We start from the raw sequence: 26,454 nt of genomic DNA, 5'->3' as shown, positions 1-26,454 counted from the left end.
GCTTGCAAAATTCTTGCTAGAGTCCTCCTTAATAGGCTGATCCTTCACCTGGAAGATGGTCACGTACCTGAGAGCCAGTGTGGCTTCACAAAGGGCTGAGGAACAGTCGATCCAGGAAACTAAATTGCTTCCATTTGAACTGTCTTAGGAAGATTCTGAGCATCACCTGGTAGGATAAGGTATCAGACATTGAAGTCCTTGCTCTAGCTGAACTACCAAGCATTCAAACTATGCTTCAGAGAGCACAACTCCCATGGACTGGTCATGTTGTTCGAATACAAAGTGTGAGCTTGCCAAAAAGACTTTTATGGAGAACTCACATGGGGCAGGCTGTCAAGATCTCTCTCAAGAACTTTGGATTTGATTGTACAACATGGAAGACACTGGCATAGGACCCCTGAGCATGGCATTGCATGTCCACATCAGAAAGGGTGCTGTGCTCTGTGAGCAAAGCAAAATTGAGGCATCACAAAGTAAACATAGGATGCACAAATTCAGAGTACCCACCCCCAAAATTCGTATATCTGTGTCCAACCTGTGGTAGAGCATTCTGAGCTCATATTGGTCTGATCAGCCACAGTTGGACACCCTGAAACTTCACTTTATCATGGTGATGTCATTTTGGTCGTCTTCAGAAATGAAGGACAACAACGATTAACCATTAGCTCCCTAATCCAGTTCTACTCCATTCTTTAGTTCTTTGCTTGAGGTAAAAAGCATTTGCCACCTTTTTGCAGAGTTGTGAGATGGTGGTGGGGCCTTTGCAGCATTTTTATTGTTGTTCATTTTTCAGTAGTGTCTGGTTTTCTTGGCAAAGATACTGGAGTGGTTGGCTGTTTCCTGCTCCAGCTCATTTTTCAGATGAGGGAACTGAAGCAAACAGAGTTAAATGACTTGCCCAGGGTCACCCAGCTAGTAAGTATCAGAGGCCAGATTTGAACTCAGGAAGATAAGTCTTCCTGACTTCAGGTCTGGCGCTTTATCCATTGTACCAAATAATCCAGCTTTGTAGAGGTGGGGGGTGGGGAGTCAATTAATATGAACATTATTATGAGTTTTGATATATTGATCAGTTTTGGTGACTTTTTTTTAAGGATGACTCTCAGGACGGGGAGGATTGGATTATTGGAGAAATCTAGGCAAAATAAACACAAAAGATAAATAAAAACGTTTTTTTTTAATGACGACTTTGTATAGCTCTTGTGAGTCTATAAATATGTTTTTTTGCTTGCTGCAGTTTTAAAAATGATGGCACTCCAATCCATAGTAGAAATATTATAAATCTACCAGACATTTAGACACAGCTGGAAGTCATTGCTTAGGACTAATACAGAGTTTGAATAAGATGAGTGTTATGGATGAAGACTGGCAGAGTTATAAGAATTCCTTTGCATAGCACTTGCCTGCCTACGTAATACTTTCTTGTAGACTTTGTTATAATTTCTTTTCAGAAATACCATTCTAATGTCAGTCATTTGTCTCTCATTAAATGTTATAAAATACAAAATATTCGAAAGCAAAATCTATTCCAAACCTATAAGAAGAAAGAGCTATGTTTTAAAAAAAATTAATAGGTTAGAACTTAATCACAGGCATTTAGCCAATAATAATTGGACATGTTTAAAATGAAATAGTATTTATAAAATTTTTTCTTTCTAGGTGGGAAAAATATTTTTCTTCTTTGATGATTTTGTAGTTCTGTTGGCTAAATCACAAATTTAGTGGAATGGTTATTCTTTTACAGCGATACCACATGTGGTTCTTTTATATGTTGCTAGTGGCTTTTTAAGACTTCTAATTTGTGTATGAGAATTTTTATATTATACCAGATTCTATAATACGCATGGTTCCTTTACATGATAATGAATGCAGATATAGTTCCAGAATCACTTAACTATGAATCATTTAACTATTCAGAAACACTTAAGTATGTGTATTGCTGTTGTTTTGTTAAATTAACACTAAGCCAGATTTCGTTGCCTATTATTGAAAATCTAGTGGTCAGGATTATTTTATTGGAAAAGACAGCCATTATCATAGAGCCAAGAATTCCAAGGCTATTGCACAAAATCTTTGTTGTTCATTTTTTGAAATGTTAAAAATAATTTCTACAATTAAAGATTAAGACATCCATTATAGACATATTTCATTTCTCTCCTCTCAGTGTAAATCAGGTTGCCACTTTGTACTTGCCTTATGATCCAGATGAAATTAAGCTGGCACATAAGAGATGAAACATTCTATAGAAACCAGAAAATTAATTTAGCATGTTGAAGAATTAATTATCACTTTTCAGTTTTTCTATGAAATTTCTGTTAAGTTTAAATTTTGAAATTGGACTTAATTTCATAATGTTTTTAAGTTACCATAAGCAAGATTTTTGATTAAATGCTGAAAAAACTTTAAAACTACCTTTGCCTTAAACAGAGAAGAACTATTGGATCCTAATTTGCTAGTCATAGTGTTTCCTACTTTAAGTAAACATGGTTTGATGCTTAAAATAAAATGTGTGTGCCCTGATCTCTTTTTAATTTAGTTCAGTCTTGCTAATCAACTTCACAGAATATCCTTAAAAGCAAATACCAGACCTTGAAAAACCTAGTAATATTGAGTGTTGTTTATAGGTGGAAGCAGCCCTATATATTTAAACTGTCAGTGAGATCAGTCTTCATTATCTAATGCCAGTAGAGTAGAAGACCCTTGAAAGAGATACTGCTTTATTTTTTAGTTTGTGTCTTTAGCATTACTACAATGCAGTTCTCTTAATATATATGTTATGATTTAGATTGAATTGAATTATTCCAGGAAAATCATTGACATTCCTGATGGTGAACTAGAGTCATCAGAAAAAGGTATAATATTTTTGTTGTTCAGTCAGGTTTTAGTTGTATCTGACTCTTCTTGACCCCATTTGGGGTTTTCTTGGCAATGCTACTAGAATGATTTGCCATTTCCTTCTCTAGCTCATTCTACAGATAAGCAAACTGAGACAAACAGGGTTTAGTGACTTGCCCAGGGCCACACAACTAATAAGTGTCTGAGTTCATATTTGAACTCAGAAATATGAGTCTTCCTGACTCTAGGCCTGTCAGTCTTTCTGTAAACCATCCTTTGAGGCAGTTATCATTTCCATTTTGTTGATGGAGAAACTGAGGGTCAGGGAGGTTAAGTATCTTACTTGTGAATATATAGTCAGGAAGTGTTTTAGTTCAGACTGCCTCTGCCTCCAGCCCCATTGCAGGTTTGTACCTTCTCTTAAGAGGTTGCTCTAACAACAGACTGGGGATAAGTTCAGGAGCTGTGGAGATGGGCCATTGGGAATATGTCTTCCCAGTGCCACACCATTGCCACTGCTGTGGATTCTGGTTGCCACAGGCTTTAAATTGACCCTGATTTTTTAAATCTTAGATCAGAATTTCCAAGCACTAAAGGTACAGGTTTTGTTGTTGTTTGGAAAAGGAATAGTTTTCAAAACCTAGGAGTCATTGTTCCCAGTGTTCCCCTCTTGGAACTTAAGTAGCCCAGCACTATACTTTACCCCTTAACTATGGAATCTGTCAGGACTATTCATGTGCAGAATATGCTCTTGTAAATGACCTACAGGCAGTGTTCCCAGTACTGGAGACCAACAGTCAATAAGTTATACCTTACAGAGTGTTTCTCTTAAAATGTCCTTCTTTCCCCCTTTCCAGTTCTCTTTTTATGTGTTGTCTTTCCTCCATTAGAATGAAAGTTTCTTGAGTGCTGGAATTGTCTTTTTGTTTCTACACAGACACACACACACACACACACACACACACACACACACACACACAGACTCCCTCCCCTTACCACTGTGCCTAGCACAGAGTGTTTAATCAATGTTTTCCTTCCTTCCTTTGTTTTCTTCCTTTTTTTCCTCCCTCCCTTCCTTTCTTCTCTCCCTTCCTTCCTCCCTCCCTCTCTCCTTTTCTCCCATTATACTGCTTTATAAAAGCAGGGGAATGTATTGTTATATTTTAGGATATTTATGAAGAATATGTTTAAACTAAAAGAATCGAACTGTAAAAGAGCAAGTTTCAGTAATTAGGACAGTTCACTTATGGGAATAGCACTGTTCATGAAAATGTTGAATGAATTTAGGTATTATTTAATTTGAATTCTGTATTGTACCAAATGTTACAAATGTCAATTAAGACCCAACATTTGCCAAGATTAGCCATATTACGTTATAAAATACTGAATTTCATAGTTTCCTGGAAAGATATCTAGAAAAAAAATTTGACATATATCTCTGAGCTCACAAAACATATTTCAGACAAATAAAAATTCTTTTTTTTCCTTAGAATCAAGACCACTGTCAGTACCAGTAAAAGCTATGATGAGCACAACTGAAACCTGCAGAAGTCCTGAGGAAAGAATGAAAGAGTTTATAGGAATAGTATGGAATGCAGTTAAGAGGCTTACACTACAGGTAAAATAAAAGGGAGGGGGAAATATCATATATTTTCTGTTTTTATGTCATTTTTTTTCTACATTTGAAGAAACAGTGTGATGGAGCCAATAGGAAGTTAGACTCATATCCAGGAAGATCTGGACTTAAGTTCTGCCTCTTGACACATGGTGGCTCTATGTGACCCTGTACAAGACATCTCACTTCTCAATGTTCAAGGCACTCTCAATTTCAGAAAACATGTTGACTTTCTTTGATATGGGGAGAGTCCTCACCTTAGATTTCTCTATAAATGGAATCATAGGTCCAAACCTTATCCATATCCTTTTCTGGATTTTAACACTTGTAATTTCTATTTTAAAAATTCTCTTCTCTTATTTACATGAATGCGTTGTCTCTCTAGTTTGAGAAGAAAATTTAATTTCTTGTGAATGGGACTCCTTTGCAAACTTGACATAAACATTTTTTTAAATATCAATTTTTTCTATTTACTCATTTTATGTATTATAAATAAAGTAACAGAATTGTAAAATCTTTGTTATTGTTCGGTCATATCCTCCTCTTCATGACATGACCCATGGACCATAGTACTCTAGGCCCCTTTGTCCTCTCAGAGTGTGTCCAACTTCATGTTCATTGTTTCTATGACACTGTATGTCCATCTCATCCTCTGCCATCCTCTTTTCCTTTTCTCTTCAGTCTTTCCCAACAACAAGGTCTTTTCCAGTGAGTTCTGTTTTTTTCATTATGTAGCCAAAATATTTAAGCTTCAGCTTCAGTAACTGATCTTCCAGTGAATAAATAGCCTGAATCAATTTCTTTAAATATTGACTGATTTGATCTCTTTACTGTCTAAGGGACTCTAACACGAGAATTCAGAAGTGTTGATTCTGCATCTCTCGGTTTTCCTTGTAGTCCAACTCTTACAGTCATACATTGCTGTAGCTTTGACTAGATAGACCTCTGCTGGCAAGGTGATGTCCGTGCTTTGTAGTATGCTGTCCAGATTTGCCACAGTTTTCCTTCCAAAGTGCAAGCATTTTTTTTTTTGATTTATTTGTTTTCACTTTTCAACAATCACTTCCATAAGTTTTAAATTTTCTCCCCCTCCCTCTAACCTCCCTCCCCAAGACAGCATGCAGTCTTATATGGGTTCTATACATACATTCATTATTGAACACATTTTCACATTAGTCCTGTTGCATAGAAAAATTAAAATGAATGGGAGAAACCATGAGAAAAAACAAAACAAAGCATAACACAAGAGAAGACAGTCTGCTTCATTCTGCGTTCTGATTCCATAGTTCTTTCTCTGAATATGAATGGCATTTTGCATCAAAAGTCCTTTGGGAATATTTTAGGTCCCCATACACTGTGGCTGTTTTTGTGTATAATATTCTCCTGGTTCTGCTCACTCACACAGTATCAGTTCATATAAGTCTTTCCAGGTTTTTCTGAAGTCCACCTGTTCATCATTTCTTACAGCATCAGACCAGATGAATCAAAAGTTGGAATGAATTTACATAAGATACTTATTTTACCTGAGTTATAACAAAGAACTATAATGCACTGTCTGAATAGACTAAGTAAATAATTCCTTATTGTACCAAATGGGTTATGTTTAGTTTTTAACCATGTTCAAATGAATGAGATATTACACCCACATAGACCACTGCTCTCACATCCTCTAGAGACTCTTTTGTTTTCTTGCGTCTCAGAGCATGTTTTATGTACAAATTTATTTCAAGGATCTAGTCTTACACATAAATACATAGCTCTGAGGTGACAGATGACAAACCCAAGTACTCATCTACTTAATTGTTTAGGATATGGAAAGGATTATAATTTCCAAGCTGAGTAGCTTAGATCTTACTTTGATATCTCAAATGTATTTCAACTTTAGCCTATGAAATAAAAGATTTAATATTGTGTTCATATTTTCACCTGCCATCATTATAGGAATTTATCTTAAAAGGAACAGTGTTCTTCTAACTTGTTGTCAATTCTAGGCAAGAGTCATATAGCAGACAATTTTATTAACAAAATGTCACAGCCAGGCTTAGAATTTTAGGCAGATGGGAATACTTTACATTCAAGAAGAAATGTCAAAATGAAATGTCAGGGAAATCAAGTCAGGAGGGTCCTAACTCAGCTCCTGCCAAAAGTTGCCCTCCTTACTTTTCCCTGAGACAGAACTCCACCTGCAGTTTTTGATGTCGCCTCACAGGGTGGCTGGTCTTCTGAATCATTGACTATCATTTCTCAACAGTCATATCTGGAATCAGACTCAGAATAATATCAGTTATCATGCCATAAGATTCTACCTTAAATAACAAGTTTCACTAATCATATTTGAGATTAAGTGATTTTATTCTTCTCCTGATGTTGCAATAATAAAGTTTACCAGACTTTTAAAATTGTACTCAGTATCTTTTTCTTTCTTTTGTCTTCTTCTCCAAGAGTCTAAACAAATCTTGGTGTAAACATCAACTTGGAGAAGAAGACAAAAGAAAGAAAAAGCCAGAAAATAATATATTCTAGATTTCCTCCAAGTTAATGTGATACTTAATATATGATAGTTTACGCAAATGCCTAGAAAAACAACACTGATTGGTTGCTGTAAACCTCCAGATCGTCAGATGTTTATCTCTTATATGTTAACCCCTACAACAAAATAAAATTTCTAAGACTGTTATCCGTTGAAACTAAGTTGATTAAAGATGTAATGTCAGTATAGACCATTCCAAGTATAATTTCATAATTCACAGTAAATAGTTCCATGCTATAAACAAATTCCTAATTACTTCTTCCCTCTTGTTAAGGAGAATTTGCAAAGAAACAATGCACTCTGTGAGATCAGAGGGAGAAGAACATGAGCAACCAGGGGTATCAGAGAAGATTTCATGGGGATATTGCATTTCTGTTGGACATTAAAGGATGGTAGGAGTTCAACAGATGAGAAAGTGAATGGGAGTTGATTTTTGTTTCATACCGCAAAATGGATATCTAAAAAATATTAGAGAAATATCATATTGTTCCATTCATAGTCTAAATTATAATGTTGAGTAGTATTTATTAAATAATTAAAATCATATTACATTATGTTGAGTATAGTATAAAGCAGACTAAATCGAAATGATTCCTCTTTTTATCAGCTTTTCATGTGAAAAGGACAAGCAAAGAGGAAACATGAATGATGATTATGACAAAAGTAAAACCTGTCTGATTCTAAGGAAGTTACATATGCTTTGTGTTCTCTTTTAAAGTATATCAACAACCTAAAAGACTTAACCTTCACAGCAGGGCTTTGTGACTATCTGATGTAAGAAAGTATTGTGCCACCTTATAAAATGCTCATAAAAGCACCAAGCCATCTTTGAAGAGAATTCTTTGTTCCTAAAATTAAAAACCAAGTAGTAAATGTCATACAGACAAAGACACAGGATATGTTTTCAAAAAAAATTTTTTGAAGGGAATATACTGTCATTCTTTTATAAAAGGATACTTTTCCTTTGGGTTTGTATTTTACTTTATTAGTCATAATTCAAATTTAAAAATTATTTTATTTTTTAAGCTCAAAAATAGTTCCTCTGTAGTTCTGAAAAGGTGTTAGACTTTAATTGCTTGGGTAGGTTTTGAGATTACCTTGCAATTGAAAAAAAGAGGTAGGCCTGTGAAAAATTAGAAGCTGTCGAGGGAAAGCCATCAAAATTAAGTGAGAGTAGAATTCAGAAGGCACTGGAGTCTAGCTCCTGGACCTCAGTATAACCATGGTTATTGAATAGACTAGTTTTGGATACATGGGGATAATAGCATTTAGATACATTTTAGGATACCATTGCAAAGGAAATATAATCTCCTGGTCAGATGGTAATTCCTTTCATTTAATTTTTGGTTGAGAAACTTATTATTTGTCTCCATTGACTCTTGAGATATAAAAAAAGTATTACTGTTTACTACTTTTTTATTTTAGGGATTTCATCATCTCTCAAGAATTCATTTATTTTCTTTATGCAGATTACTTCCAAATGTATGTATCTCATCTCTTTACTGAGATCTAGGCTTGTATTGCCAACTATCTTTTGGACATTTCCAACAAGATATCCTGTGAACATGTGAAAATCAACATGTCCACAATGGAATTGTTTCTTTCCCTCCAAATCTATGCCTCTTTTTTATTTCCCTTCTTATTTTGAAGTTACCAACATTTTTCCAGTCAAATGAAGTTGCAATCTCAAAACATTCTTGACTCTTTTTCTGTAACCCCTGTATGCATTTGTCAATACTTGCTAGTTCTTCCTTCACGAAGTGGAACACTCAGATATTCATTCCCCAGTTTTGGGTGTTCTTCACTCCTCAGAAACCTTTAACTTTCTGTTTCTCCACATATGTGCTTGCTTTGTCTCCACCCTTCCCCCCTGCCAAACTCCGTAGCATCAAAGCTTCTTTTTTTTCTAATTTATTTATTCATTTTTAGTTTTCAACATTCATTTCCACAAGATTTTGAGTTTCAAATTTTCTCCCCATCTCTCCACTCCCCCATCCTAAGACAGCATGCATTCTGATTGTCCCTTCCTGCAGTCTGCTCTCCCTTTTATCACAACCCTCCCTTCTCTTATCCCCATCCCTTCTATTTTCTTGGAGGACAAGATAAATTTTTATACACCATTGCCTGTATATCTTATTTCCCAGATGCATGTTAAAACATTTTTTAATATTTGTTTTTTAAAACTTTGAGTTCCAACTTCTCTCCCTTCCTCCCTCCCTACTCATCCCCACTGAGAAGGCAAGCAATTCGATATATGTTATACATGTGTTTGCATAACATAGTTATGCAAAAGACTTCCATAAAAGTCATATTGTGGAAGACTAACTATATTTCCCTCCATCCTATCCTGCTCTCCATTTATTCTGTTCTCTGTTTTGACCCTATCCCTCCTCAAAAGTATTTACTTTTAATTAAACCCTCCTTCCATTTGTCCTCCCTTCTATCATATCTCCACCCCCTGCTTCTTCCCTTCTTTCCTGTAGTGTAAGATAGAGTTTCATAGCAAATTGAATATGCATGTTATTTCCTCCTTAAGCCAAATGTGATGAGAGTAAGGTTCACTTTCTCCTTCTCATCTCATTTCCATCTGACCAATTCTGCTTTTTAGGTCATTCTTCTCTTCCTTGACTTTCTGGATCTCTTTTGCCATTTGAGTTAGTCTATTTTTTACAGTGTTATTTTCTTCAGTATTTTTTTGGGGGGTTTCCTTTAGCAAGCGGTTGACTTGTTTTTCATAATTTTGTTGCATCACTCTCACTTCTCTTCTCAATTTTTGCTGTACTTTTCTTATTTGATTTTCAAAATCCTTTTTGAGCTCTTCCATGGACTGAGACCAATTCATATTTTTCTTGGAGGCTTTGGATGGAGTAGCTTTGACTTTGCTGGCTTCTATTTGCATGTTTCAGTCTTCCTTGTCACCAAACATTCTATAGTCTGATTCTTTTTCCGGTTTTTGCTTATTTCCCCAGACATTTGCTTGACTTTTGAGCACTTTGTCAAGGTAGATCTCTGCTTCCAGTAGGGGTGAGGGGTGTAGTGTCACCCACTTGATTCCCCCACAATCTGTGGACCTAGAGCTCCAGCAACAGTCACTGTCTCTGCCCGTGCTGCTGCTGTGGCTACCGTGGGTTGCTCTGCCCCTTCCCCCTCTGCTGAACTGGGGCTGGACCACTCCACTCTCCCACACTGGTCCGACAGGCTTTTTCAACACTGACGTTCCAGTTTGTTCTCTGGGTTTTGGGGTCCTGAAGTCTGGAAACTGCTACAGGTGTAGAGATTCAATCTCCTCAAGGCCTGCTCAAGACCTGCCTGTGCTGGCATGACCCATGCTGCACTGCGCCCTGCTCCCTGCGTGGCACAATAGACATTTCCTGGTGACCTCCTGTGCTCTCTTGGACTGGAGATTTGCTTCTCTCCATCATTTTATGGGTTCTGCAGCTCCAAAATTTGTTTAGAGCCATTTTTTGCAGGTATTTGACTGGGTTTGGGGACAGCGCTCTGGAAAGTATGTGCTGTTACTCTGCCTTCTTCGCTGCACCCCCAAACTGAAAGCTTCTTGAGAACAAATTAAAAATCCCCAAATAAACATCAAATTAGAAATAGTGAAAACCAAAGGAGAGATTTATAAAATTAAAATTAAGAAAACTATTGAGCTAATAAATAAAATCAAGAGCTGGTTTTATGAAAAAACCACTAAATAGATAAACCTTTGGTTAATTTGATTAAAAAAAAGAAGGAAACCAAATTACTAGTATCAAAAATGAAACACATGAATTCACCACCATTGAAGGGGAATTAAAACATTAATTAGGAACTGTTTTGCCCGACAGTGTACCCATACATTTTACAATCTTAGTGAAGTAGGTGAATATTTTAAAAAATATGAATTGCCCAGATTAACAGAAGAGGAAGAAAGCTTCTTGAGGGGTATACCCAATAGCCAGCTTCAATTTGTGTTTATATTCACAACTCCTGGCATAGTATCTGGCTTATAGCAGATTTCCAATAAATGCTTGTTGAATTGCTTCCACAGATATTTAGTGTGAAGGTATATATTAAAGATTATAGAGCTGTAATACAGAACTTAATCATACATTGCTAAATATGAAGCATATGAATATTCATTTATTGAGCCTATTAACCATATACTCAGTGCATTAGGTACAAACAGTCTTAGGCACTGAGGGAGATACAGATATATAATGTGTATAAATTGCATGCGTATTTACATATACATATATGTGTATCCATACATATTTGTAAAATGCAAGGTCACTTCATTCAATAAGATTACGGTACATAGGGGAAAATAAGTACCATATAATGTAAGCTAATTCTATAGAAGTATTATGGGAAAAGAAACATAGCAAGAGGGACAGGAACAACAATGGAGTTGACATCTTAAAACCTTGTTTTGAATTCTATGTTTGGCACTTAACTAGCTATGTCATTCATTCTCTCAGGGTCTCAGCTTTCTCATTTGTGTAAGTAGGAATTGAACAAGTTGATTTCTCAGGCCCTTTGTAGCTTTGACCTTCTCTTCTTCAAAGATCACTTCTACCTGAGTAAAAAAGGTGGCAATTTACATTAATGTAAAATAAAGGGTATTAAACAAGTAGAAATTGCAGATGACAGAAAGAAGGCATTCCAGGTACATGGAGGAGCATAAGTAAAGGTACCGTGTAAATGAAACAGAGAAGCAATATGGCATAGGTCAGTTACTGAGTGTAGTTTTTAATTTTTTCTCCTGTACATACTAACTTTCTGAACACAGGCAAGTCATAACTAGTGCTCCAGGAAATTTTCTAAAAATATAAGTTATAGATGGAGTTGCAGATCTATATTTGTGCAGTGAGTTTCCACATGAGGAATTCCCAATGCTGATGAAGTCATAGGTATGTCTCTATCCCCTTCCCTCTTCCTCCCCCCTAAAAGATAATACCATCATCATTTTATCTAGGAATTTATCTAGGGAATAACAAGTTATTCTCATATGACTAGGAGTATTTTGAGTTAGGATTCAAAAGATTTCTTGGTAGCCAGATTTTGGAGGACTTTTAACGTCAAAATAAGGACTCTGGCCTAATTTAGGACAAAGCATAGAACTATTGAATATAATGCCGTGTTGGAATGACAATCAGATATGTGAATTAGATAAATGAATCTGCCAATACTCTTCATGACCCCATTTGGAGTTTTCTTGGCAAAGATACTGGAGTGGTTTGCCATTTCCTTTTCCAGTTCATTTTACAGAGTGAGGAACTGAGACAAACATGGTTAAATGACTTGTCCAGGATTATGTAACTAGTAACTGTCTGACTCCAGAATTGAACTCAGGAGGACAAGTCTTTCTGATTCCAAGCCCAGTACTCCATCCACTATACCAGCTAGCTGCCCTGCATGATGATATGAGGAATGGGGAAGAGTCAAGTGCAGAGCCCTGTTAAGAAGTGAGAAGTAAGAGGTACTAGGATATATTAACTGACTAGATATGGGAAGAAGCAAGGGAAAGGGAAGGGAGGCCTTAAAGAGAAATAGGAAATCATACCAGGGAAGATGTATGAAAGAATGGTTGTGTTTTTCACAATGACAGGGAAGTCATGAAGTAGAAGAGGTTTAAGGTAATATATACTGAACAAGCAGTACCAATAGGATACCTAGATGGCGCTATCCAGTGGGGATTTAGAAATTCATTTGAAGCATCATATTATAGCTTTGTAGAATGTTGAAGGCTATACTTTAAATATGTTTTGAAATTCCTCTCTACCCAGATACTTGAGATCAGGGTGGGCATAACAGATTCATTATATGTTTGCTCAGTTAATAAGGATGTTCTTTTATGTTTTTGCTATCTGATCCATACTCCAGGATATTCACTCTCCTATGCATTTTCCTTATCATCCCAAATTGTTTTCCCTTATTTTTCCCTGTCTCATTTTGTTCCTTCATGGGACTACAGTAGTAGCCTTCTTATTGATTTCCCTTACTAAATCCTTTCCCTATTCCAGTCCATCCTCCATTCAGCTGCCACAGTGAGCTGCTTTTTAAGCATAGATCTGACCATGTCACCTTCTTAGTTAAGGAGCTCTGGTGGCTTCTTGTTACTTCAGGGATCAAATTAAAATGTCCCCAGTCTGGCATTTCAAGCTCTTCATAACTTGGCCTTTTTCTGCATTGTCAGCCTTCTGAGCACTTTGCTCTCCCTTTACATATGCTTCAGTCAAACTACTCTGGCTTACTTTTACCTCGGACCTGACTTACCATCTCCCATCTCTATGTTTTTGCACAGTCGGTCTCCATACCTGGAATATTGTCCCCTTATCTCTGCCTCCTAGTTTCTCTGTTTCCTTCAAGACTCAGTTCAACTCTTCCTTTTTCCAGGAGGCTTCTCTCATTCTCCTAGCTGTGAATCTCGCATTGCTGTCATCTCCAGTGTATATATATTCTAGATATCCTTATTTACATTTTGGGGCGAGGAGCCCCATTAAAACATAAGCACCAACTGTTTCCCCCTGCCCTTTTATTTTTATCTCCAGAATTTAGCAGTGTCTGGAACATGGTAAATCCTTAGTAAACGCTTGTTGAGTAACATCCTGTTTGATTTTCAGGCAACTAGTTCCCAACCTTTTCTTCTTACATTACTGCTAGAATTAGTCCTATAGATAGGTGGAGGAATTAATTCCTTCCTTTCTCAAGCTTATAGATTCCACCACAATAGATCTTTGCCCAAGCTCTACTTAATGGCTATGTTTCGGGTCCTCCTGCCTCTGAAAGAATGTCAGTGGTAACTGTTTATGTTTTGACTAGCAATGCTGAGGGTCTTCTCCTCCCAGTTTGATTTTTTTTTTCTTTTTTTCTCGTTTAAAGGGGCCATCCCTTGACTGACTTCTTAAAGAGGCCTATTCACTTAATGGGCTTTACCTACCTCAAAGTGAGAATCTGAAAAGGCTTTTGCCTAAAAGGGTCAGGGTCTCCTGTTGCATCCTGGGCCATCTCCAATCTTCCTGATAAATATCAGGCCACTGGATCCAGATGGCCCTGGAGGAGAAAGTGAGGCTGGTAACCTTGCCAAGTCTCTTTCACTCAAATCAAAGTCAACTGTAAGTCAGGTCACCATCATTTTCCTTATGTCATGGTCTTCTTCAAAAATGACGGACAAATACAACACAACAACAGGTTAACATACTGTACTTCTGAAAAGACTTTGTTTAAATACAAGTTGAAACAGGGGTAAACACATTAATCAGCTTACCAGAGTTATTGAGGATAACATACCAGATCCGCAGGTCTGAATTTATAGACAAGGAAACATTGCTACCCTGTCGCTACCTGGAGAGAAAAATGCTAATGAAATCACCATGTTTATCCAAGACATTTTTGGGGTGTAGAGTTTGAAAAATGAAAAAAGATAAGGAAGAAAAGGAATGTCAAATTTTAGCCTACCTTAAAATGTTGATTAGGGAAGGTTTTATCTCAGGATGGATTAAAGAAATATCTTGGTGGTTTTTTTTTTAACCTTGAATTCACTACTGTATCTCAATTTTAAAAGCTGCTAAGTAAGTTTATTTTAAGATGTTTAACATTTAAAGTTAACTTCAGGGAGTAATAGAGAAGTAGTTATGCACAACAAAGATAATTCAGCATTGATTCAAGAAGATCTGTGTTCAGTTCTTTGTTCTTGTACCCACTAACTTTACAACCTCTGCTAAATTATAACCTCTCAATGTCCTAGGCAACTTTCTAAGTTAGAACAAATTGCAAATTTGTGTCTATGAAAGGATTCTCCACACTGTGTTAATGAAATCATAGATAAGGGCTATCCCTCTCCACTCCTAAGTCGTCACACACTGTACCCATAAAATAAAAAGATTATTCCATGATCATGTGGATATCTCTGACAATTAGGCTTATTTCTCAGCACTTGTGTTGAGGAATCATGTTAGCTAAGTGGTACATTTTTATTGATTTTATTAATGTAGTCATGGTAGAGGTTCTCCAGTATTACAATGTATTATACTATCTTATATCTCCATGAAATTTTTAAAATTCAACACATTCCAAGTATCATCAGAAATTCTAGAGATTTTTTTTTTTATTAATGATACGCAAAGGAAACACACACTCACATATACTTACATACCCCTTTTTAAATAGCATTATTGAACTCTAAAATGAGGATAATAGCCTGAGGTAAGATACCACAAAAGGTATTATGAATAATACATAATAAAAAGATTTCCATTGACAAAACTGAACTAAAAGCACTAGTTCTTTTACCTAAATGCCATTCTGATTGACAGTAGAATGCCAAGCCAAAAAAAGGTACACCAGATAGATTATGTCATCAATATGATATTAAAATCCAGAGCTAATGGTCCACTAAGTGTTGATACTGTTCAGATTTTTGTTTTTGTTTTCCCCTAGCCCTGAGCCTTAGGTATAGTACAGATATTCAACCCACTTTTTCAAATCACTTCATTATCATTCTTAATCCATATTCAGCATTCAGTTGCAAAAAAGGATCACCATCAAAGAGGTATAAGAATTGTTGTCCATATAAAACACTTCTGAGAATAACCAGGGAAGAAAAAAAATGTCATTAAAGATTTAGCTTAGCAGTGAAATGTTAAGAAATAAAAGCAGCAGAAAGACTGACAAGTCTTTATTATTTCTTTTTTGAAGAAAGATATTATTAAAAAAAAAAAAGGCAAGAGTCCTTTCTTTCTCTATCCATCCATCTTTCCCTTTCCCATCCCTTTCCTTCTTCCAGTCTTTTTTCCTCTCTCTTTTTCCTTTCTACCTTTTTTTTTCTTCTTTTCATTCCAGCCAGCCAGGAATGGACATCTTAATAACAGGCTGAGAAAAGATAATGTTATAGGGTTAGGATAAGGTTATAGGTTTTAGGACAAGCTCTTAGTGTGATTGTAGCAAGTTAATTAATCTCCCAGTTTCCTCTCTTCTAAAATGAGGATATAGAACTAAATAATCTCTGAGATTTCTTTTCACTTCTAAAATTCAGAGTACTTTGAGAAATAGTCACTTTTGCCTTCCTTGCTTTGTTGTTATTAATAGTTTTATACACTTAGTTGGCAAAAACACACACTCATTATAAATTAAAATTATGTATGTCAGTTATTTTGGTCCTAAAAGTTTAACTAGCCAAAGATATTCAAAAGTAAGGCTTAAAATATTTGTGTTTTTGATGAAATGTATCATATAGATATTTGCAGATTAAAAAATGCATTTCTGTAAAGTTTTAACAATAAGAAAAATATATTGTGATCATATTACTGAAATCTGAATTCCCAAATTGTTAGATTTCTTGATGCCATTTTAATGTTCATAGATCTTTTACAAATAGAATTATAGAACCAAACAGCCTGGAGTTGTCATCAGATAAAACTTAGAACATCATACTTAAAATCATCAAAGGATTATTCTTTTAGTGGAAGTTGGAGTAAGTTAATGTGTTTGGAGTCAAAGTAACTGGAAAGCTAATTTTGCAGCCAAAATTGGTACTTTGTAAACCCTGGCCTTCTTTTTTTTTTGCTTAAAATAGGACATAGTCTGCAGAAAGACATTAACAGCTTGCTACTTGCTATATAACCTATTAGATTTTTAGTAGAAAAAAACTTCCACATTGTCAAAATGGATTATTTTATGATATTGTAAATAGTGTTGAATAGATTTAGGTCAAGCTATAATTTAAAAAAATTTGTTCTTGGATTTAAAACTTTTTTTAGGTATAGATCAATATGAACTTAATTGTTCCTTACACTTTTCCTTTATTTCCTAAATTGCAAAGATCATGTGGCCTGGAACTTCTTAATCTCCTCTTGTATCAATGTTTTCACTTCAGAAGCACATGGTTTGAGTATTTTGTAGTACAAAAAGAGAAGTACTGTCATTAGTCTTTTACTAGAAAATAGTAACTGTCACACTTGAGATTCTTCACTTTATATGAAAGATGGTATGAATATCTTGTCAGGTCTGGGTATATCTTGTGACCATTCTAGATTACTCATTCTTGAGAGAGAGCCTATGCAGGCTGATAAGTATATCTGAGAATACAGTATTTTGCCCACAACAAATATTGAATAAAAGCTTATTGATAGTTCCTTCCTTTTCAAATTGCTGGAGAATTTTGTCATCATGTCCCATTTGCTCTGTTCCAGTGCCTTTACCATTCTTCAAGGCTTTTTCTACCTTATTGACTTCTAAAGTAGGCACTAATCCCATTGCTCTTAGCCAGTTATTTATGCTATTATAGAGATGATTTGGAAAGCTCAGGGGTCACACTGAGCAAACATGTACTTAGTTCTGTTTTTTCAAATAGAAACAATTACCACTATAACAGTAACTAAACAAATGAAAAAATGTCTGATGGTCGTTATTTTAATTTAATCTTTTAGGAATTGTGTTAAGTGCTCAGAGTACAAATAAGAGAAGAATCAGTACCTTCCACCCAGGAGTTTTCATTCTAACAGAAAACACATTCAGGGAAGGATATTTTTGGTCTAAAGAGTCGTAGAGGTTGAGAGTTGATATATAAAAAAGAAAGCCAATTGGTATTTGCTTTCTGGAAGTCATGGTATTTTTTATTTTATTACTGTGTTCACAAATAGTGGAAAGGGGAAGGGGAGAAGTATGTTTTTAGCAGTTGGCAGATGACGAGATTGGTTAGGTAGTTGTTCATTGACTGAGTGGGATATTAAAGTGAGGCATAAGCAGGTGTCTATGAATAACTAATAGATAATGTTGGCTAAGCAGGCTACTTTGCATTCATCAAGTCACTAATAAGCTAGGTTACCTAGCTTATGAGATGCAAAGTTGAGAGGATTAGCTCTCCAGTGATTCTAGGTATCAAGGATGAAAAGTCTAGGTTCATTTTAGATGATATTTGAACCACCCTTTGACTCCAAATCCTGCACTCCTTCTGTTGCATCATGCTGGTCTATAAAATTTAGTTCAACAAGATAAATTTGGTTCTTACAGTGGCATGGTGTAGTGGTTAGAGGGTTGGCCATGGAGTTAGAGAAGACATAAATGATAGCTAACAAAGATCATCTGATCAAGTGAGGGTTTTTTAAAGATAGGTGAAGAATGAACATATTTATAGGCAGCAGAAATGGAGCCGGCAGTAGAGAAAGAGAGATTGAAAATAAAAGAGAGAATTTGACAGTAGAAGCAATTTGCTAGAGAAGCCAGGAGGGGACGAGATCAGAGGTGCATGTAGAAATATTTCTCCTAACAAGGAGGCCTTCAGCTAAACTGGGCACAGAACAATGTGTGACACCATATACCCAAATAATGTCCAAATGGGTACACAATTTGGATATAAATGCTGATACCATAAACAAATTAGGGAAGCAAGGAATAGCTTATCTGTCAGATTTATGGAGAATGGAGGAATTTATGATCAAACAGGAGATAGAGAACATTATGAAGTGCCAAAATGGATGATTTTGATTACATTAAATTGAAAAGTTTTTGCACAAAGCCAATGTGACCAAGATTAGGAGGGAAACAGAAAACTGGGAAAGAATTTTCACAACTAGTGTGTCTGATAAAGGCTTCATTTCTAAAATACATAGAGAACTCAGTCAAATTACAAGAGTGCAAGTTATTTCCCAATTGATAAATTGTCAAAAGATATGAACAGTTAGTTTTCAGAGGAAGAAATTAAAGCTATCTATAGTTATATGAAAAAATGCTCTAAATCACTATTGATTAAAGAGATGCAAATTGACTAACATGACAAAACTGGAAAATGATAAATGTTGGAGAAAATGTGGGAATGTTGGAACACTAATTTATTGTTGGTGGAGTTGTGAACTGATCCAACCATTCTAGAGAGCACTTTGGAACTATGTCCAAAGGGCTATAAAAATGTGCATACCCTTTGACCCAGCAATACCTCTTCTAGGGCTTCAGAGCAAAACAGAGCATAAAAATGGGAAAACGACCCACATGTACAAAAATATTTATAGCAGTTCTTTTTGTTGTGGCCAATAACTGGAAATGGAGGGGATGCTTGCCGTTGGGGAATGATTGAACAAGCTGTGGTATATGAATGTAATGGAATACTAGTGTGTTATAAGAAATGATGAACAGACAGACTTCAGAAAAACCTGGAAAGACCTATATGAACTGGTGCTGAGTGAAGTGAGCAGAACCAGGAGAACACTGTACGCAATAACAGTCATGGTATGCAGTGACTGACTTTGATAGATTTAGCCCTTCTCAGCCCTACAAGGCCCTAAAATAATTCCAAAGGGACTTATGATAGAAAATCCCGTCTACATCCAGAGAAAGAAAATTGGAGTCAGAATGCAGAGCAAAGCAGATTATTTTCTTTTTGTTCTGTTCTTTTTTAGTTTTTCTTTCTCATCTTTCCTCCCCTTCATTCTAATTCTTCTATACAACATGACTAATGTGAAAATACGTTTAGTAAGAATGTATATGTAGAGTTTATATCAGATTGCATGTTGCCTTGGGGAGGGGGAATGGGAAGGAGGGGGAGAAAATTTAAAGCTTATGGAAGTGAATGTTGAAAACTTAAAATAAACAAACTTTAAAAAAAGACCTTTTGCTTCATCTGAGACTAGAATAAGAGGGGAGATATTGGAGGAGGAAGTCTGAGTGATGTGAAGTAAGGAGGAAAGGAGAGAAGCATAAGGTTTCAGTCAATAATTTCAACTTTTTCTTTAAAGTATGAGGGAAATTCATTGGCTAAGAAAATGGAAAAAGTGTGGTGGGAGGTTTGGGGGAGAGTTGAGAAGATTTAGAGCAGAAGGTGAGAGGAGTAGGATAAATTATCAATTAAAGAGTAATAGTATGTTTGCCTTGTTGCTCTGAGGTCCTAGTTGAGGTTAGATAGCATAAATTAGTAGTGGGTCCAGTCAGCATGATTCCATGGTTTCTTCTGGTTCTATTCAACAGCATGAAAAGATAATAGGTGGTAGGAATAATCCAGTGCTGGGACTTGAGGAAGAATGATTGGCTGTAGAACAGGGCCCCCAGGGAATTGAGTGGAGGATAAACTAGTGTTGGTTTGTCAAGGACCCAAGAACCAATTTACTTAACCTCTGTTAAATTGTGAGCTCCATGAGGATGAGGATGGTTTTTACCTTTCTTTAGCCTTAGTATTTAGCACATAATAAATGCTTAATAAATGTTAGTTGTTTGCTTGTTTATTCACCAAGGGGTTGAGATAGGAACGGGAAAGTAGCATAGCAGAAGTGATAGCTTGAGTAAGAACTTAAGGGTGAAAGGAATGGAGGTCATGACAAGAACAAAATACAGTGTTAAGACTTAGAAGACAAAGGGAAAGATGAGATGATAAAATATTATTATCAGATAAGGAAATTTCCAAAGTCAAGAACACAGAAGTGCAACACCTGTGGGTGATGTCAAGATCAAGGGTATACTATATATCACTGAGGTAGAGGAGAAGAGTATGTAGGTACTGAAATAGAGGAGAAGAGTGAGTACATTGTGGAACTGGGGTCGTGAGGTATTTGATGAAATATCAATATGTGTGTTAAATTATCCTAATATAGGAGAGAAAATTGGATCTAAAGATTTTGAGCCAGTCATTGAACTCATTGAGGAATACAGCAGAATATGCCTTAAATGTCTATAAAAAATAGCCATGGCAGGCAGAGCCAAGATGACAGAGCTCTCCCTAAATCCCTCCAGATACTTTTAAATAATGACTCTAAAACGCCCTGAAAAATAAGAGTGAAAGAGTTTTTCAGCCCAACACATTTTAGAAGCTTGGCAGGAAAGGTCTGTTCCACCAGGATGAGAGAGGAGCTCAATCCTACACAGGCCACTCTAGCTTAGACTGGGCTCCAGTACACCAGGAACAGGTCTTGGGAGCCACTGAATCAGCAGTGGCAGTAGCTGTTTCTCGAGCACTCAGCCCACAAGATAGTAAGGGGCTCATACAACTAGTCAGAAGGAAATTACAAGGGTCTCTTTGCTGGAACTGGGAGCAGGACTCTTACTTTACCCATACTCAGATCTGGATCGGAGTCCCAGAGCAAGGAGGAGCTCTAGCACACCAGAGCTTTTAACTTCAGTGAAGCAAAGACCCTCTTCACACTTCCAGGGCAGATAAGAATGTTAGTGCACACTCACAGACCAGAGCACAGACCAGGAAAGTGGTAAACATCTCTCTTTAGATCATACCACCTTGGAAGAACTGAAAACTTGCAGGTCCCTATCTGTGAAAACAGCTGTACAAAACCCCTGAAACTTGGAACAGTGTGGCCTCCTCCCTGAAAGCAGAACCTGACTGTAACAAAGACTTAAGAAAAGAAAAGTAGATCTGGAGTTGGACTGGAGGAGATTAGGGAGGGTTGGTTTGAGGTAGAGTAGCCTGAGAGATCATTAAATTGATGGGGTGAATATAAGGGAATGGAAATAAGCTAACCATTGAGATTAGTGTATCAACAGAGTATCAGTGGTTAGAGTGGTTCCCATTAAGGTAGGTGAAAGACTAGATAATTACTAGTCTTCTCTTGAGGTTCAGCCTCCTAAGATGTGTCTTGTTAGATCCATATTAGCACTCACAGTAATCAGGAATAGGCAGAGGTCTAGGAGCCCGGTCAGGAGTCCATGGTCACTTGCTTGTCTTCCCTTAGGTTCAGTTACCTAATAGGTGGAGATGTTCTATCTTGTGACTACTCATAGTAGTCAGGAGTAGGCATCCATATGGGAGCCCAGTCAGGAGGCCATAGTTACTTGCTAGTCTGGGGTCCAGGAGATGGGGTAAGGCCTGTTCTGAGCATAGCATGGCAGTGGAAAACTACTCCTAGGGTAGGAGAGAAATCATAAAATCATAGAGTTAGAGCTGAAAGAGATGTTAGAGACCTAATCACATTATTTTACTAATGAAGAAAGTGAAGCTGAGGAGGTTAGGTGACTTGCCCAAGCTGAGACAGTATCTGTCATGGAATTTAAATTCGGGCCTTCCTAAGTCTGAACGTAGTGCTCTCTTCATTGTACTACCTGGCTGTCTAGATAATGAACTCAATTTTGGACATGTTAATTTTGCGGTAAGATGTATAGTTTAAGGTATTTTATCTGAAGTTCTTCATAGAGGTTAAGATGAAGGAAGGAAATTTACAAAATGTAAAAGGGTAGAAAGAAGGAACAGCTAGGTGATGTAGTAGATAAAATACCAGACATGGAGTCAGGAGGACCTGAGTTCAAATTCAAATTCACCTCATAAACTTACTAGTTTTGTGACCCTGGGCAAGTCACTTGCCCCTGATTGCCTCACCCACACCCCCACCCTCCCCCCAAAAAAAGTGAAAATGGAAAGAAGCTGAAGAGTTCCAAAAACAGTATGAGAAGCTATCAAAGGAGATTGAAAAGAAGTGGTTAGAATAATTAGGGGAGGAAAACTAGGAGGGTGTGGTGTTTGTGAGAGAAGAAGTAGCTGTTATGAAAAAGTCATCAATAATAAATACTCTAGAGACATGAATGAATGTAAAAGTAATTTAAAAAGAATTTATTAAATGCTTACCATGTGTTTACCACTGTGCTAAGCACCAGGGATAAAATACAGGCAGCACATTTCCTAAGGAAGCTCATGTTCTCATAGCAGAACAATGCACCTGAAAAGCCATTAGTCAGTAAATGTTTATTAATGCCTACTATGTGCTATTTAGGTGGTGCAGTGGATAGAGTGCTGGACCTGGAGTCTGGAAGACTCATCCTCCTGAACTCAAATCTGGCCTCAGACACTTACTACCTATATGACCCTGGGCAAGCCATTTAACCCTGTTTCCTTCAGTTTCCTCATCTGTAAAATGAGTTGGAGAAGGAAATGGCAGACCACTCCTGTATATCTGCCAAGAAAATCCCAAATGGGGTCACAAAGAGTTGTATACAACTGAAAAATGACTGAACAACAGTAATGTGTGCTGGGGAGAATGAGGCAATCTCTTGGGGCTAGGTGAAGTTCAGAGAGTCCTAATCCAGGCCTAGAGAAAAATGAATAGATTTAAAACAAAAAAGCTCTTATTAAATGCTTACTGTGTGGTAAGCACTTTACTAAGCATTAGGAATACAAGTACAGCAGTAGATAGTCCCTACCACCATGGCATTTACATTCTAATGGAGGAACTACCATACAAGATTTGGCCAGAGAGGGGCGGAACTTGTATTTTTTTGGGGAAAGACCATAAAAATCTATAAGATGAACTAGGCAGGTTGAGTAATTGCTACTTAGCAGATTTATATTTCATCCTTGAGGCAATAGTGAGCCACTGAATTTTCTCAATGAAGGGAATGATTTGGTTAGGAAGACTATTTGACAGCTCAGTAGAGAATGAGTTAAGAATATAGGCCATAGACTGAGTATAGTTAGGATGCTATTGCAGTCCAGGAAAATATTGATAAGGGCTTCAGCTAGAGTAGAGACCATATTATGGCAAGAAGGGGATGAATGTGGAAAGGATTTTGGAGGCAGAATGAACAAGATAAGATGGATGAAGGAAAATGAAGATTTAAGAATGTCTCCAGAGTTCTGAAAAAATTATGATGTCCTTGACAGAAGTAGCTAAGTCTGGGAGACGGCTAGGTTTAGACAGAGAAAATAATAAATTCTGTTTTGTACATGTTGAGTTTAAGATGTTGGTGGGCATTTGGTGACACAGGGCTATATCTCAAGAGGTTTTGATAGTTGGTTCTGTTTTGGATTCACCTTCTGTGATATGATAGTGGAACTCATGGAAGCTCTTGAGGTCATTGAGAGAGGGTGTAGAGAGAGCCCTGGGACCATGCATGATGATCCAGCAAATGATACTGAGAAGTGAGAAGAATCAAGGACAGCAATATCATGAAAACCCAGAGGAGCAATTATATCCTGGTGATAAAGGGTACTTAGTTAACAATATCAGAGGCATCAAGAAGTCAAGAAAATGCTTTCCCCAAAACAGCCAGATAAGATAGTTGATACACATATAATTAATTCACATCAAGTTCAAATTCGCTTTCTCTGACATACACTCACTGCCATCCCTCCCTTCTCTTGTTCCTCACCTCTCTCCTCCACTTCCTGTTCAAGGTCTCTCATAGAGTCAGAGCTGTGCCACATTATTTTCCACAGTTTCCTGAATACTGAATCACTCCATGGCAATCAACATAGGACTTGAGCATAGGACTTCAGTTTTCCCAGTTGGAAACAAGCTGGAGTCAGTTGCTTCTATTTTCTCTTTTGTCTGTCACCTTTTCAGTTTCCTAAATAAAGGTTTTCTGAGGGGGAACTCTTTGTTCCCACTCTTTGGGAATCTTCATTCAAAGGCCTGAAGCACTGCATCGACTTGAGGTACCCAAACAATTCCCCATTGACATACACATTGACTTGGATTCCTTCCTCCAGGAACATGAAATATTGATCTTTCATCCTTCATACACAAACTAGTTGCTATGTTTTGTCACAAACACCCAAGCACTGCCTTGCAGGCATGCCTACTTCACCAATTATCAGCTTCAAGAAAACTCCCTGATGCTCTCTCATAGCTCTGAACCTGCATCTGTGAAACCTCTTTGCCTTCTGAACAAAGCTGCCACCTCTTCAGAGTCTGTTGTGTTGAAGATGTGGATGGTTTGAATTAGAAGAAAATGTCAGCAAGATATTACTTTATTTTTCATTTTACCTAGCTCTGAATGAGGGGTGGGGAGGGGGTAAAAAGTTTGGTACAGTATAGGGGTAGGGAAACTAATGAAGTGGGACTTATCTTTTAGATGGTATACAAATCAGTAAGAACTCAGAGTAAAATCAGTTGATTTAATTCACTTTTTAAAAGTAGATGACAAAATAATGCTTACTTTGTTGGTTCATCATAAGAAGATGATACTTCACATGTGTAGCCCTTGACATAATAGAAATCAAAATAGGAGGTGATTCTATTTCAGGAATTTGTAATAATTCCTTCTCTTTAACACATGAATGTGTTCAATATTGGCAAAAGGACACGTTGCTACCAAAACTGAAATAAGATCCTTGAAACAGAAAGGATGTTGCCATGGAAAAATGAAGTAACACTCAGTGCAGCTGTGATGCATTAATGAATAGGATATTTTTTTAAAAGATCATTTGTGTTTGGTGTGGCTCAGAGGGTCCCAACCAGATGGTTTCCATGAACAGGATCTGACCCCCAGCTTGAGGACTTCTTACTGGCAGATTACTTCATTTTCTTTCCCTTGGATTGTCAGATCCTTACATTAATGCAAGATTTACTGCTGTAGATTTATATTCAGTTACATAAATCACTCAACATTTTACATTAAACTACAATTTGAGACATACAGTTTAGCAGTTATTTAAAAAGTGTAAAAAGATTTATATGATAGTTTTAATATAGGTTATTAATATAACTTAATAATGACTTTAAACTGTTTGGATTATGTATATAGAGATTCTTTACTCATCAATAAAGGAACCTATTATATTCCTTCTACTCAGTTGTCATTTATACTTGCTGTTTCCTACACTGTCATGTAGTTCGCTCCAGTGAACTAAGCATTTCTTACATAGGCAGCTGATTTTTAAAATATGCTGTATATTATTTCCAGAATTCTAGCAGGGATAGAATAGAGATTAGAACTGTTATTTCACTGATATAGGGAACTTCTGGTTGAGGAAACTGTGGCTGCTAAAGAAGGCTGCTCAAGAGCACTGAGAGCTTGGCTTAGTTGATTGTCCAGGGTCATATGGCCAATATGTACCAGAGTCAGGATTTGAACCCAAATCTTTCTGCCTTCAAGCCTAGCTCTTTATTCATAATGCTGCTGAGGCTCCCACCTATATCAACTTATATTTAATACCTAGTCAGCTATACAGTCAGATTTGTTTTTAGTATTCTTCATCCCTGACTGAGAGTAAGCTAAGCAGAGAGTGCATAAATGCGTAATATATGCATAAAATTCTTTGTATGCCTTAAATCTCTATATAAACTTTAACTATTATATTTCATCTATTGTAGTTTTAAAACTGTATGCTTCCTCTTTTGAACCACAGATTCTGCATGTTTACATAGTTTAAATAGAATAGTTTATTCTTAGAACTGATGAAATTTGAATGTCAAGGATGTGATTATTGTGTATTTTATACACTTTTGATTCTGGCATTTGCCTTTAATCAACAAAATACCTGCATGCATGTTTTTTAGTAATTCAGGAAGCTATGATTTCTTTCATTCCTGGGGCTAATCCTCCAATAAGCATAACCTGTACCACTCTATTTCCTAGTAAATGGCCTTTGAGAGTTTCTATGCTTAAAAAATTCATCACTCTGCCGCTCTTGAACTGGTTTGAGTTTAGTTAGGGTGGTGCTTGAACGATGGATTTGCGTGTAATCTTTCACTAGTTTTATCCTTTGAATCCTTTAAACTAGGTAGAGATCTGCCTTTACTTGCAGAAACTTGAAGAATCCAGGGTCATCTTTACATTGCTG

The 26,454-nt window shown here is 36.6% G+C and overlaps 1 protein-coding gene across 19 annotated transcripts in view; it reads left to right on the top strand.

Annotated features, from left to right (window-relative positions):
- The window catches only part of VPS13B (vacuolar protein sorting 13 homolog B), a 1,048,068-nt gene that overhangs the window by 447,556 nt on the left and 574,058 nt on the right, over positions 1-26,454 (top strand). For 18 of the 19 annotated variants that reach the window (XR_011966588.1, XR_011966589.1, XM_072606881.1 and 15 more), the window contains one exon: positions 4,326-4,453. The exons of the other annotated variant lie outside the window; for it this stretch is intronic. Coding sequence is in view for 16 of the 18 variants with exons in the window: in XM_072606881.1 (XP_072462982.1) it covers positions 4,326-4,453 (128 nt within the window). In the remaining 2 variants the exon portion in view is untranslated. The remainder of the gene's footprint in view (positions 1-4,325; positions 4,454-26,454) is intronic. 19 annotated transcript variants of the gene reach the window in all.

The sequence above is a fragment of the Notamacropus eugenii genome, chromosome 4, assembly GCF_028372415.1.
Source record: "Notamacropus eugenii isolate mMacEug1 chromosome 4, mMacEug1.pri_v2, whole genome shotgun sequence".
In the NCBI taxonomy this organism is placed as follows: domain Eukaryota; kingdom Metazoa; phylum Chordata; class Mammalia; order Diprotodontia; family Macropodidae; genus Notamacropus; species Notamacropus eugenii.
Note: the sequence above shows the minus strand (reverse complement) of the source record. Positions and strands in the feature narration are given on the sequence as shown.